This window comes from Rhincodon typus, chromosome 2 (assembly GCF_021869965.1).
Source record: "Rhincodon typus isolate 14 chromosome 2, sRhiTyp1.1, whole genome shotgun sequence".
Lineage (NCBI taxonomy): Eukaryota > Metazoa > Chordata > Chondrichthyes > Orectolobiformes > Rhincodontidae > Rhincodon > Rhincodon typus.
The window spans coordinates 36049422-36065409 of NC_063333.1; the positions used below are offsets into that span (position 1 = coordinate 36049422).

The 15988-nt window shown below is 45.3% G+C and overlaps 1 protein-coding gene across 1 annotated transcript in view; it reads right to left on the reverse strand.

The window, feature by feature from the left end:
* myo3a (myosin IIIA) overlaps positions 1 to 15988 on the reverse strand; it is a 355589-nt gene that overhangs the window by 171114 nt on the left and 168487 nt on the right. Inside the window, 2 exon segments of the mRNA XM_048606878.1 lie at positions 484 to 694; positions 14010 to 14136. Coding sequence (XP_048462835.1) covers positions 484 to 694; positions 14010 to 14136 — 338 coding nt within the window.

A 15988-nucleotide genomic window follows, 5' to 3' on the forward strand; every position in this document is an offset into this window, starting at 1 on the left:
TAAATTAAGACTTAAGAAAGCTAGAATAATTTGAGACATATTTTAACTGAACAAATAGGAATAAAAATCTAACTACTGCATGCTAAAACACCCCATATGCATACCACCATATTCATTATTTCCCAATACTGAAATGTGGGACTATTTTCAACATACGTTGTATTACAAACATTTGAGGTCAATGTTGCAATTGGTTTGCAGATTCATTTGTCACCTGTAACACTTGTACTGTGCAGTTCATGCGGGATTAGTATTTTAATACATGACCCTTACAAGAAGATCTTGCAAACAGCAAAGACTGATATGAATATTTTTCCTTCCCTTGATTGAAAGACAGTTTAACCTAAACACGCAAGCATGAAGGACATGCCTCAGAAATGAATAAGTCTAGGTAGCTTCCTAGAAAGTAGTGTTATTATTCATCAATTCACCATTTATAGCAAGTCAGTTTAACAGAGCAAAAATGATTGATGATGTTATTACCTCAGAAACGTCTCTGGTTTTAGTAAGGTATTGATGCGGTTGACTATCCAGCTGAACAGACGACCGTACAAAGCCTTGGCTGTCGCATCTCTGACATCAGTAGCTTTCTCTACTGTATTAGGTCGCACAATTGTTTCTCCTCGAGTCACTACACAATGAGATGTGAGAGCTTCCTGCAGCTCATCAGTTTGGATATAGAGCAATGAAGAGGCTGGAATTAATGAAATACACCGGAAAATTAGAGAGGACAAAGCACAGAGCAAAAAAAAAGATCAAAACAAATTGAAAACCAACCTCAACCAAACCTAGCTTTGTTCTGAATAGATTCGACCAAGGCAACTTTTATGAAGATGAGAGTGATTTCAAACATAGAGGTAAATACTGACTTTGTGCAAAAACATAAGACACTCGATAACAAATTAGCAACCCATGTAACCTCCCTTTGAATTTCATTTCCATTCACGATTCTGATCCTCTACACTCCTCACTTCCAAAATACACCCCACCCTCAGCAAAACCACCCTCTATCACTCCTCCAGCCTCACCGACCCGACCCCTTCACACTTCCTTGAATCTTCCCAGTTTTGGTTTGGGCCCAAGGAAGTCCTTTTAAAATGTTTTCCATGTTTCAGCTGTTCTAAGAACATGCAAAAATGGGAACCAGCTGGCCTACTGGCTCTACTTTACAAAGCAATGATGCCCTACTCATCATGATTCATAACATGCTGCTCCCATCAGCAGGCCAAGGAATCTTCTGAAAGAAGTGAAAAGAAGGATAAAATATTCAAAGCCACTGAGAGAGAGGAAAAACTTCTCTTCAACCATTGTAGACAATCAAAGCAGAAAACGGTCAAGCTCTTGTTTCAAAATATGCACTGAATCAATACACAGCATGGGCCAGTAACAGGTTTCACTGTCTCAAGGATTTCCTAGATCAGGCCTTTAGTTAAAATGACACTGAGATGCTAATGTGCCTCTTTCATGATCAAAAGAAGTTAAAAACCACTAAACAGGATTTTTGAAAGAAGGTAAGTGAATGTCCCTGGTGATTTTAATATTTTGCCCACTTGATTTGAGCCAGGAATACAAGAACTGCACCTTGTGTGGTTTGCTTTATATAGAATTGTCCTTGTAATATAATCTAATTGTAGATTTGTTTTGCAATTTGTTACCTGGTAATGTTCTTGAATCTTAAGAGCATTATGTACTATAATACTGAGATCTCAAGCTTCTCAACTAACCTTAGCTGCACTTTTGAGTTGTCAGTGAATTCATTCTCATTAGAATACTGTTTCTTTATTTCGTTATTGACACTGCAGTCTCTGTACTTTTATTTTGTCAGTGGCGGATATGATGGAGGATACAGCCCATTTAACTGAGACATCAATGCCACCTTTTAAGATTTATAGCCGTGATGGAAATCTCTGCTCATGTACTGAGTGATCATCTAAAGTTAATTACGGGAACAAAGTCAACCATATGCTACATTTTTTTAAAATTGAGTTTTGATGTGAAACTCAAAATGCAAAAAAAATTGCTGTAACATTATTTTTAATAATTTCAAGAATTTTCAAATTACTGTTCCATTTCCATTCACTGACAGACAGTACCTGTCTCCCCTCCACACCAAAATTAGAGAGCAACTGGAAACCTAAAGCAAGATCTGCTTACACAAAGGGAATCCAAAGGTAATTAATTCACTGTAAATGTTTGTCAGGGACAGTAGGGTCAATTAGGAACCAAAATAGATATCCATTGTTGTAAGCAGAAAGCATGGCTAAGGTATTAAATAAATACTTTGCATCAATGCACCAATGAAGAAGATTTTACCAAAGCTAAAGTAAATGAGGAGTATGACAAGATAAAATAGACAAAAATGGATGTTGTGAGCTTCCCTCCAACAAAGTATTTTACCTGATTGCAGCAATGCTCATGTTAGCTCTCATAACATAAGAAAATGGACATAGATATGGTATTGAGGAATCTAATGACTCTGATTGCAGGTAACTATTATGTACAAACTTTACATTCCTTGGGCAAATAAATACTGGTCAATATTAAGCTAATATGTTTACAAAAGAGGGGCATGTTTTCAGTAGTGTGCCATGCTTCAAATGATCTGAGGTAAGATGAGTATTAGCCTTTTATACCCTTTGGTTACATGCTGAAATAGATTAACACTATCACAAGCATGCCTCTGAAAGGTATACTTCCATCCTGACCCTGAGACATGATATAGTATTGCCCATTACCAAAGTAATAATTTAGTCCAATACAGATATACATGGCTGTACTTAGGCACATGTTGTCGATTTGGTATTTCTTTAAGCAAGAATAACAAGAATAACATTTCAAACCTCAATGTAAGATTTGGAGAACTGTTCCTGATCTGGTGATCATACATTTGTCTGGAGAGGTCTATATTGTTCAATGTTAAGTCAGTTTTAATCAGCAGTTTTAATAATAGGATCTGGGGCTTTATAAATTGAGACATATACCAGAAAAGCCATGAATTTATATTTAACCTAAATAAAATGTTTGTTCACCTCCATCTGGAGCGTTGTAACTAATTTTGGGAACTATGCTTTAGAAAGATTTGAAGACCTTTCAGAGGGTACAGACATGATTTACTAGAATTTACTAGAATTCAGATTTTTCAGAGATAAGACAAGTGAAGCTGGGGTTGGTTGCTGTAAAGCCAAGAGCAGATTTGATAGATGTGTATTAAAATCATGAAGGGTTTAAATAAACAGAAATTGTTTCTAATAGCTGACAGGTTGATAACCAGAGAAGCCAGACTGAGGTGATTGGCAAAAGAAACATAGGCCACAAGGTTTCAGGATTTGAAATAGAGTGGTTGACAATGTGGTATTTACAGATTCAGGATTGATATTTTTTCCATAAGAGATGAAGTCTCATTAATGGATGAAAGGCAGGAGCCTACCCTTTTGTTGAGTGGACTGTGGGATGGCAATAGCACCCAAAGAGAGCAATGAGTCACAGAGTCATACAGCACAGAAACAGACCCTTCGGGCCGAAAGTGTCCATGCTGACCCGGTTTCCTAAACTGAATTAGTTCCATTTGCCTGCATTCGGCCCATATCCCTCCAAACCTCTCCTAACCATGTATCATCCAAATGTCTTTTAAATGGTGTAATTGAATCAGCCTCTACCATTTCCTCTGGCAATTCATTCCATACACGCACCACCCTCTGTGTGAAAAAGTTGCCGATCAGGTCCTTTTTAAATCTTTTCCCTCTCACCCTAAACCTAAGCCTTTTAGTTTTGGTCGATAAAATGTGGAGTTGGGGGAGCACAGCAGGTCAGACAGCATCTGAAGAGCAGAAAAGTCAATGTTTTGGGTCTGGACCCTTCATCAGGACTGGGGAGGGGAAAGGGAGCTTAGAAATAAATGGTGGGGGGCGGGGCTGGGAGAAGGTAGGTGGGTTGGTGATCGGTGGATGCATGTAGGGGGTTTTGGAGATTGGTCAGTGGGATGGATGGAATGGATTGGTGAGAAGGAAGATGGAGAGGTTGTGTCAGGCCAAGGAGGAGGCGGGGATGAGAGGGAGGGCTGGACCTTCTCCTGGATCCGCACTGCACCATTAACGACACGGTTGCCCCGGCCGCTCCCACTCACACACTGACCACATCACTTCTGCTGACGCTACTGACTACGCTTCTTCTGCTAATGCCGCTGACCTCATCACTACTTCTGCTTCCTCCCACGTGACTGTTCCCATATACATACCCACTCCAGAGGCTGTCTCCACCCCCACTCCCAGCTCCAGCCTAACACTAAACCCCAGCACCAAGCCCTGCCAGGTGTTCATCATTCCCCTCGACCTCCCCCTCACTGAAGACAAACGGTCAGTCCTCTGCAGCAGACTCACCTTCATTCCCCTGCACCCACACATCAATAAATTCTGCACATGTCTAGATAGCGAATGCTTTCCGCTGCTTCTGCCTCCGCGCCTATCTTTTCGAACGGGAATCCAACACACCTTCTGCAGACCCCTTCTCCCGCCCTCCAACAAACCACATCTTCCTGGACACTACCACCCAACCTCCTACTCTCCCTCGACCCCCTCATCTCTAACTGTCATTGCGACATCGATCGCCTTAAACTCTCCACCCCTCTCACTACTCTAACCTCTCCTCATCGGAATATGCAGCCTTCCCCTCCATCTGCTCCAAGCCCAACCTCACTATTAAACTTGCCGATAAGGGGGCACGGTGGTAGTATGGCATACTGACCGCTACATCGCTGAGGCCAGACGCCAACTCTCCCACACCTCCTCCTACCGTCCCCTTGATCATGACCTCATCCATGATCACCTAACCAGCATCTCCCAGACCATCAATAACATCATCACCTCAGGATATCTCCAATCCACAACCTCCACACTGAAAATTCCCCAACCACACACCGACCATTCTATCTCCTATCGAAAATCCATAAACTCAACTGTCCCAGTTGACCCATTGTCTTTGCCTGCTCCTCACCCACCGAGATCAGCTCCTCCTACCAAGACTCCATTATTTCCCCTCAGGTCCAGGAACTCCCCACCTACGTTCGGGACACTACCCACGCCCTCCACCTTCTCCAAGACTTTCAATTCCCCAGCCCCCAACACCTCATCTTCACCATGGACATTCAGTCTCTCTACACTTGTATCCCCCATTCAGAGGGTCCAGAAGTCCTCCATTTCTTCCTCTCCCGGAGGCCCAACCAGTTCCACATCACCAACACTCTCATTCGCTCGGCAGAACTAGTCCTCACCCTCAACAATTTTTCCTCCCACTTCCTACAAACCAAAGGGGTGTCTCTGGGCACCCGCATGGGCCCAAGCTATGCCTGCCTCTTCGTAGGATGCTGGAACTGTCCCTCTTCCGCAAGTACACCGTTACCATCCCTCCCCTCTTCGTCCGCTACATTGATGACTGTATCGGTGCTGCCTTGTGCTCCCACAAGGAGCTCAAACAGATCATCCACTTCACCAATGCCTTTCACCAATGACCTCAAGATTCACCTGGACCACCTGACACTTCCCTCCCCTTCCTGGACCTCTCCATCTCCATCTCTGACAACTGGCTTAGCACTGACATCCATTTCAAACACACCAACTTCCAAAGCTACCTCGACTACACCTCCTCTCACCCACCCTCCTGTAAAAATACAATCCCATTCTCCCAAATCCTCTGCCTCTGCTGCATCTGGATCTAGGATAAAGCATTCCACTCCTGGACATCCCAGATGTCCTCCTACTTTAGGGACTGTAATTTCCTTCTTCCATGATTCATAATGCCCTCAAACACATATCCTGCAGTTTCCGCACTTCTGCCTTAAGCACCCCTTCCCCAAACAACAAGGAAAAGAGTTCCCCTGGTAGTCACATACCACTCCATCAATCTCCAAATCCAACGCATCATTCACTGCCACTTTCGCTACCTGCAATCAGACCTCACCACCAAAAAAGGTATTTCCTTCCCGACCCCTATCTGCTTTCCATAAGGACTGCTCACTCCGTGATTTTCTCATCAGCTCCACACTCCCCACCACACCCAGCACCTTTCCCTGCAACCACAGGAAGTGCTACGCTTGCCCGTGCATCTCCCCTCTCATCTGTGTCCAAGGCCCCGTAACAATCATTCCAAATCCAGCAGGGACCACCTCTAACCTGGTCTACTGCATCCGTTGCTCCTGATGTGGCCGTCTCTATATTGGTGAGACCAAGCACAGACTCAGTGACCGATTCGCAGAGCATCTATGCTCTGTACTCGCCATTAAAAATACCTTCCAGTTGCCAGCCATTTCAACTTCCCCTCCCACTACCTTGGCGATATGTCCATCCTGGACCTCCTTCACTGTTAAAATGAGGCCGCATGTAAACTGGAGGAACAACACCTCATATTCTGCCTCAGGAGTTTACAGCCCAATGGCCTCAAAATAGAACTCACCAGCTTCAAAATCTCCCCATGCCCCCAACCTCATCCCATGTCCAGCCCTCCCTCTCATTCCCGCCTCCTTGACTTGACACAAATTATCCATCTTCTTTCTCACCTATCCGCCCCACCCTTCCCACTGACCAATCTCCACAACCCCCTACTGCGTCAACCTATCACCATCCCATCTACTTTCCCTCAGCCCCACTCCCCTCCTTCTATTTATATGTGAGGTCCCTTCCCCCTCCTGAGTCCTGATGAAGGGTCCAGCCCCAAAATATCAACTTCCCTGCTCCTCCGATGCTGTCTGACCTGCTACGCTCCTCCAGCTCCATATTTTATCAATCCTGCATCTGCAGTCCTTCCTGTCCCTCTAGTTTTGGGCTCCCCTACCCTGGGAAAAAGACTTTGGCTATTCACCTTATCTCTGCCCCTCATGATTTTGAAAATCACTGTAAGGTCACCCCTCAGCCTTCTACAATCCAGGGAAAAAAGTTCCAGCCTATCCAACCTCTCCTTTTAGCTCAAACCTGCCAGTCTCAGTAAATCTGTTTTGCACCTTTTCCAGTTTAATAAAATCTTTCATATAGCGGTGTGACCAGAATGGTATGCAGTATTCCAAATGTGGCCTTACAATGCTTGGACTGTTGTCCAACTGTGGATTATGGCTCACATCCACAAGCTGCTAGTGTATTCAGAGGACTGGTGGTTCAGCAGCTTGGTAGTCTCAGTACCACCACGTATGGATTGGATAAATCAGATTGGCAAAGGTAGCCTAGAAGATAATTTCCCAAAGCAATATGTTTGAGACCCAACCAGACAACAGTTTATACTTGCATTGATAATGTACACTGAGACAGGATTAGTTAATAATCATGTAATGGAGTCGTCTCTGGGTAGCTGGAATCATAATGTGATTGATTTTTGTGTTCAGTTGGAGGATGATAAGATTTAGTCTAAGCTCAAGAATTGAAGTGTTAAATAAAGGCAATTGTAAGGAAATGAGGTTAAAAGGTAGGATGGTAGAGATGGGAGACTGATATTTAAGGAGATGTTTTCCAGCATTGAGTGAAGATGCATGCCAACGAGAAAGACAGACACTAGAATCTATGAAGGAAATTATAGCAGGCCACTTTATACAAGCAGGTATTGTGAACATAGTTTTGTGAAGAGAAGTTGTGTTTGTCTAACTTATTAAAGTTCTTTGAGAAAATAACAAGCAGAGCATCTGTAAATATGTCATACGTCCACAACCAGGAGCACAGATTAAAGTAATTGGCAGAAGGATGAGAAGGGAGTTGCAGAATATCTGTATTCACCCAGGGGTAGTAGGGGTCAGAAAACCACTGACTGAAAAGCTGGTAGATGCAAAAATCCCCTTTTCTAATTATAATAATGTACTTGAGACCCTGTAACCACAACACAAAAGGGATATTGGAAGTGTACAGAGGGTAGAGCACAGATTCACTAGGATGCTGCCTGGTATGAAGATTATACAAATGTACAAGTATGAGACAGGGCAGAGAGAACCATGCTGTACCCAATGGTTTTGGGGTCTAGAAAGAAGGGTCATTCATGCCAGCCTTCCATCTCATATGAAGGCCAATGGAAGTTAACCATCGCCTATGTGAGTCAGGATCCCCAACCTGTCCTGCACACTCTGCTGTTTTTGTTGTGGAGGAAGGCAGTAGACTCAGAAGGTGCCCACCTTTAGGTCTTTGTTGTCTCGGGGCACTCTCCTTAGCCTTCTAACCAACTGAGCTTTATCATTCTGCTTGTTGTTTCCAGTGCTTTCCAGCCAGCCTCCAGTGATCAAAAATCAGCGATTGTCTCCCAGTTGGTAGTATCAATGTCTGAAATCTTTATATCTCACTTGCAAGTGACCTGGTAGCTGAGGTCTGGACTCTCAGGAGGTTGTGACTGCAATGGGTAGTTCATAGGAAGTTCATTTGATGAACATGCCTGAGCCAGTGGAGATTGCATTGCTTAACAATGAGTGTATGTTGATGGAATTATCATACTCCGGAACCTCTGAGTTGGTCACTTTGTTCTGCCAAGAGATGCTGCAGCTATGTCCTTGAGACAGTGAAGCAGGAAACAGTTTAGCCACTTTCCTGCTTAGCATGTGGAATGCAGGTCTCATTACTTCAGAGGAGTACACTAAGGATGAAGTCTTAGTGGAATCATAATTTAGTATTCTCAGTCATAAGTCCAAAAGACATAGGGGCAGAATTAAACCATTTGGCCTATCGAGTCTGCTTTACTCTTTGATCGTGGCTGATATCTTTCTCAACCCCATTCTCCCCATATCATTTGACCCCCTTACCAATCGATCAAAAACTTATCTCTGTCTTTAAAACCCTCAGCGATTTGGCCTCCGCAGCCCTCTGTAGCAATGAGTTCAAGAGGTTCACCTCTGGCTAAAGAAATTCCTCCTCATCTCAGTTCTAAGTCAGCTTGTTGTTGTTTCATATTCTTCACTCAGCTTGGACATAACACCTACAGCTTTTATGATGGGTGTGTTGATTGCAGCATCCAGTGACAGATTGCTGGTGAGTGTGGAGCATAGCCAGTAACAACTTCCAGCGTCACAGCAACAAACAGTATGGAGACATCCTAGACCCTGCCTGATGGTGACAGCCAAACCAAGCACAATTATTGCACAGTTGTCTCAGAGCTCAGGTGAGAAAGGCTGAACGGAGTTTCATAATTTCTGACAAGTAAATGGATAGACCCTGTAGATGACCTGAAAGTGTATGGCAGCAGCAAATAGAAGAATAAGCCAAAGAATGTCAGCGCGAGAACACAACACAATAACGGACTTCAAAGGATTCCATGCTGCCCGATTTTAGCTGACCCCAGCCATTGTCTTGTCATCTCAAGGGGAGATCACAATGAGCATCATTGGCAGGCCACCAATTTTCTCCAATAGTTTAAAAAGAGGACCTTTGCTCATACTGCCCAATGCCTTGGTGAGATTAATTTGATAAAGATGACATATAATATTCTCAGACAACAAGGTGCAGGGCTGGATGAACACAGCAGGCCAAGCAGCATCATAGGAGCAGAGAGGCTGACGTTTCGGGCCTAGACCCTTCATCAGAAAAGGGGGAGGGGAAGGGGGTTTTGAAATAAATAGGGAGAGAGTGGGAGGCGGATAGAAGAGGGATAGAGGAGAGGATAGGTGGAGAGGAAACAAACAGGTCGAAGAGGCGGGGATGGGGCCAGGAAAGGTGAGTGTAGGTAGGGAGTTAGGAAGGGGATAGGTCAGTCCAGGGAGGACGGACAGGTCAAGGGGGCGGGATGAGGTTGGTCGGTAGGAGATGGAGGTGCGGCTTGAGGTGGGAGGAGGGGATAGGTGGGAGGAAGAACAGGTTAGGGAGGCAGGGACGAGCTGGACTGGTTTTGGGATGCGGTGGGGGGAGGGGAGATTTTGAAACTTGTGAAATCCACATTGATACCATTGGGCTGCAGGGTTCCCAAGCGGAATATGAGTTGCTGTTCCTGCAACCTTCGGGTGGCATCGTTGTGGCACTGCAGGAGGCCCAGGATGGACATGTCGTCTGAGGAATGGGAGGGGGAGTTGAAATGGTTCGCGACCGGGAGGTGCAGTTGTTTGTTGCGAACCGAGCGTAAGTGTTCTGCAAAGCGGTCCCCGAGTCTCCGCTTGGTTTCCCCGATGTAGAGGAAGCCACACCGGGTACAGCGGATGCAGTATACCACATTGGCAGATGTGCAGGTGAACATCTGCTTGATGTGGAAAGTCTTCTTGGGGCCTGGGATGGGGGTGAGGGAGGAGGTATGGGGGCAGGTGTAGCACTTCCTGCGGTTGCAGGGAAAAGTGCCGGGTGTGGTGGAGCTGGAGGGGAGTGTGGAGCGGACAAGGGAGTCACGGAGAGAGTTGTCCCTCCGGAAAGCAGATAAGGGTGGGGAGGGAAAGATGTCTTTGGTGGTGGGGTCGGATTGCAGATGGCGGAAGTGTCGGAGGATGATGCGTTGGATCCGGAGGTTGGTGGGGTGGTACGTGAGGACGAGGGGGATTCTTTTTTGGTTTTTATTGCGTGGACGGGGTGTGAGGGATGAGGTGCGGGAGATGTGGGAGACACGGTTGAGGGCGTTCTCGACCACCGAGGAGGGGAAGTTACGGTCCTTGAAAAACGAGGACAACTGAGATGTACGGGAGTGGAATGCCTCATCCTGGGAGCAGATGCGGCGGAGGCGAAGGAATTGGGAATAGGGGATAGCATTTTTGCAGGAAGGTGGGTGGGAGGAGGAGTATTCTAGGTAGCTGTGGGAGTCGGTGGGCTTGAAATGAATATCGGTTTCTAGGTGGTTGCCCGATATGGAGACAGAGAGGTCCAGGAAGGGGAGAGAGGTGTTAGAGATGGTCCAGGTAAATTTAAGGTTGGGGTGGAAGGTGTTAGTGAAGTGTATGAACTGTTCGAGCTCCTCGTGGGAGCACGAGGCGGCGCCGATACAGTCATCAATGTAACGGAGGAAGAGGTGGGGTTTAGGGCCGGTGTAGGTACGGAAGAGGGATTGTTCCACGTAACCTACAAAGAGGCAGGCGTAGCTTGGGCCCATGCGGGTACCCATGGCTACCCCCTTTGTCTGTAGGAAGTGGGAGGAATTGAAAGAGAAGTTGTTGAGTGTGAGGACGAGTTCGGCTAAGCGGATGAGGGTGTCAGTGGAGGGGGACTGGTCGGGCCGGCGGGACAGGAAGAAGCGGAGGGCCTTAAGGCCATCTGCATGGGGAATGCAGGTGTAGAGGGACTGGACGTCCATGGTAAAGATGAGGTGTTGGGGACCGGGGAATTGGAAGTTCTGGAGGAGGTGGAGGGCGTGGGTGGTGTCACGGACATAGGTAGGGAGTTCCTGGACCAAGGGGGAGAAAATGGAGTCGAGATAGTTGGAGATCAGTTCGGTGGGGCAGGAGCAGGCGGAGACAATGGGTCGACCAGGGCATTCAGGTTTGTGGATTTTGGGAAGGAGATAGAAGCGGGCAGTGCGAGGTTGGGGAACGATGAGGTTGGAGGCCGTGGGTGGGAGGTCACCTGAGGTGATGAGGTTGTGGATGGTTTGCGAGATGCTTTCCGGAGGGACAACTCTCTCCGTGACTCCCTTGTCCGCTCCACACTCCCCTCCAGCTCCACCACACCCGGCACTTTTCCCTGTAACCGCAGGAAGTGCTACACCTGCCCCCATACCTCCTCCCTCACCCCCATCCCAGGCCCCAAGAAGACTTTCCACATCAAGCAGATGTTCACCTGCACATCTGCCAATGTGGTATACTGCATCCGCTGTACCCGGTGTGGCTTCCTCTACATCGGGGAAACCAAGCGGAGACTCGGGGACCGCTTTGCAGAACACTTACGCTCGGTTCGCAACAAACAACTGCACCTCCCAGTCGCGAACCATTTCAACTCCCCCTCCCATTCCTCAGACGACATGTCCATCCTGGGCCTCCTGCAGTGCCACAACGATGCCACCCGAAGGTTGCAGGAACAGCAACTCATATTCCGCTTGGGAACCCTGCAGCCCAATGGTATCAATGTGGATTTCACAAGTTTCAAAATCTCCCCTCCCCCCACCGCATCCCAAAACCAGTCCAGCTCGTCCCTGCCTCCCTAACCTGTTCTTCCTCCCACCTATCCCCTCCTCCCACCTCAAGCCGCACCTCCATCTCCTACCGACCAACCTCATCCCGCCCCCTTGACCTGTCCGTCCTCCCTGGACTGACCTATCCCCTTCCTAACTCCCTACCTACACTCACCTTTCCTGGCCCCATCCCCGCCTCTTCGACCTGTTTGTTTCCTCTCCACCTATCCTCTCCTCTATCCCTCTTCTATCCGCCTCCCACTCTCTCCCTATTTATTTCAAAACCCCCTTCCCCTCCCCCTTTTCTGATGAAGGGTCTAGGCCCGAAACGTCAGCCTCTCTGCTCCTATGATGCTGCTTGGCCTGCTGTGTTCATCCAGCCCTGCACCTTGTTGTCTCGGATTCTCCAGCATCTGCAGTTCCTACTATCTCTGATATAATATTCTCATATCGAGTTGGTGCCAATGCCCTGATCTGGTGGCAGGGTTTATTCTGAGAAAAGGTGTTAGCTGTGCAAAGTTCATGACATCAGCATAGCTTAAGTAAGTCTCTGATCAATTCTGATTTATGTTTACCAGGTCATGATGTCAAAGCCACTCTTGCATTAAAATCCTCCAGTAGCTAAATATGGTCAGATTTAGGGATTTTGTTGAAAGTAGTGTCAAACTCTTTAAAGAAGTGCATTCTTTTTTTGCCAATGTAGAGGAGCACAGTATTGCAGCAAAGAAACTTATGAAGTTGACTGGTCCTGATTGAGTTGAGAGAAGGATAGTAAGAAAAAGTTCTAAACTATTTTACATGGTTCCATCTTCTTGGTCAGGTATTTCCTCTCACCTATTTCCCTGGCAGTTAAACATGTAATGTAACTATTGAAACAAGATTAAATCTTAGAAGTCCAGAAGAAAGGGAGGAGATTTGTGAGCCTGCAGAAAATCTGGAGTCTAAGAGGAAATCAGAATCTCCTGAAAAGTAGCACAAATGGTCAAAATGTGACGTACATTGTTTCTGTGCAAGTTCATCTATCCTTTACTGAAACTGCAGCTGAAAGTCATGAGAACCCCTCTGAAACTCAGGGCCATAAAATAATTGCAGGAATATTCACAATTCTTTATAGATAGACGAGCATTGAAAATAGTGTGAAATGAGAAAATGCTAAGATGAAGTCAGTGAGACTATATTTCTAACATGGAATCTGTTTGGCTTTTTAACTGTTCTTCTATTTTAATCATGTGAAATCAGGAGAGCCACAGTCAGGTACACTGATCTCTGCACCCACCTCTCTGTTCACAGTCCCCACTCAGTGAGTGACTCTTAATCCAATCACATGGCATGTCCATAAAGACTCTTACAAAGTTTTATAGATGCACCACAGTAAACATCCTATCTGGATGCATCACAGCATGTTACAGCAACAGCTTTTTCCATGATCACAAGAAACTACAGAATCGAGAACACAGCCCAGTCCATCAGGCAAACCAGCCTCCCATCCGTTGACTTCATCTATACTTCCCACTGTCTTGGGAAAGCAAACAATATAATCAAAGACCCCTCCCACCCTGGTTATACTCTCTCCTACCCTCTTCCATTGGGCAGAAGATATAAAAGTTTGAGTACATGTGCAAACAGATTGAAGAGCAGCTTCTTCCCTGCTGTTATCAGGCTTTTGAATAGACCTCGCAAATGATAATGTTGGTCTCTCTCTACACCTTCTCGGCAGCTGTAATACTTGTCCTGCCCTCTGTTATGTTACCCAGATGCACTTGTATCGTATGAAATGCTTGTAAAACACGTAAGCCAACACTTTTCACTGTACCTCAGTACACGTGACAGCAATAAATCAAATCAACCTGATGAGGTTCCACATTGGGATGATAACTTGTGAATTTATTCTGCAGTTACCAGAAAAACTGTTTTACATTTTGCATGTGGGAACTACCACATACACACACACACACAAACACACAAATTTTCACTCAACTTACCATTTTCAAGCATTGCAAGATTAACAATATTGCTTTTGTCTGTCTGGTGTTCTGTCACAACTGAGGTGAACTCAATGTTACCAATATTCAAGATGGCTGCCAGAATGCTGTATATGTTCCCCAGTTCCTGTAGAAAGATATTCATTTATAAATTCAGATATTAACTGGTAGTATCATTATTCGTATCACATTAAAATGAATTGTTTTTCACTACAAATATTGGTAAGTAAGATGAAATGGAAATATAAACCAGGAGATGTGTAAAACAACATTCTGTTCACCATAGTGTGTTTAATTTTTCAAAATGCCTTCAAGAAGTTATCATGTAGACTCGTGACTAAGATTCTAAAATGTCGAGTCGGGGACAAATCACAGAATGGATAAAGACATTATTACAAAATGGGAAACAGGGAGTTGTGGTTCCGTTCCAGTATGATGAGTAGATTAATTTCCAAGTTTAACCTTTTTTTAAAACTGTTTTATTCTTCCTGTGGGAGGTAATTACTCAGGCTGGTAAATGATTAGAAAGCAGTGTTCCACAGGATCAGCATTGAAACTGTTGTTCTTCACTATTTACATAAATAATTTGAACTAAAGAATTGGAATAGAAATTCCAAAATTTTAACATCAAATTGGGGGTGTAATGAATGCAATGAAGCAGAAGCAAAATACAAAGAGACATAAATAAACTTGCTGAATTGATAAGCAATTATCAAATAAACCAAGAAATATTTAAGTGTGCAGTTATATTTCAGTAGGAAGAATAAGGAGGCTATATTTGGTCCTGATTTCAGGGGTGGACCTGGAAGACAGCCAGAAACAGATGTGGGTAATGAAAGCCCACCCCTCAGTGTAAGATGGTGCCAGTAGGTAGACATGCTCAGAGTGGGACTTCTCCTGTCAGTATGAGGAAGTCCCTCTCATGCCAGCCAGGCTAATTGGCTGATAGCTTGAGTACACTATCAGTGCCAGAACATGCTCATAGAACATAGAACATAGAACATTACAGCGCAGTACAGGCCCTTCGGCCCTCGATGTTGCGCCGACCTGTGAAACCAATCTGAAGCCCATCTAACCTAAACTATTCCATTATCATCCATATGTTTATCCAATGACCATTTAAATGCCCTTAAAGTGGGCGAGTCTACTATTTTTGCAGGCAGGGCATTCCACGCCCTTACTACTCTCTGAGTAAAGAACCTACCTCTGACATCTGTCCTATATCTATCACCCCTCAATTTAAAGCTATGTCCCCTCGTGCTAGCCATCACCATCCGAGGAAAAAGGCTCCCACTGTCCACCCTATCTATCAAGAGTGCTGCTGGGACTACAAGCATGGCCGAACAGAACTTTGATGCGAGAGTTGAGTCCAGGCCTTTTAGGACGAGGAGGAATTGTCCAGTCTCAGAGGGAGGCAAGCAGGCCAGGGGGAGGTTTTGGATACCTACAGGGCACCCCCATAATGATGAGCACGTCTGCCCTACTTACCCATTTTTCATTTACAATTTCTGCTCATTAAGTCAGCAGCCCACTCCCACCGTCTCACCATAGCCAACCATCTTATGGCATACGCAGGGTAATTTTCCTCTCAGTTGGCTTGGTAGCCAGATCAATTGACTGTTAATTATTTTGTTTTAAAATGGCAGGGCAAGCACCGATTTTGGCGCACACCCACCGTCCAAATGATGGGGCAGGCAGGGGAATGGTGGGCTGGACTGTAACAACAGACAATGGCCGAACCCCTCGGACAAATTAAAACACAAGCCCCAACCTGTTATATGACAGGAATAGAGGCTCCCTTCTAATAATTACCCCTAAAACACCCAGAGAAGCTCGTCTTTCCCCTTGTAATCTGTGCAAAAAATGGTTAAAGGAAAGAAAACCCCTGATCCACTTTACAAATAACAAGAAACAATTTATTTATTTAACTCAACAATGAACAAATTAACACAACTGTTAACAAACTGACACTTGCCCCT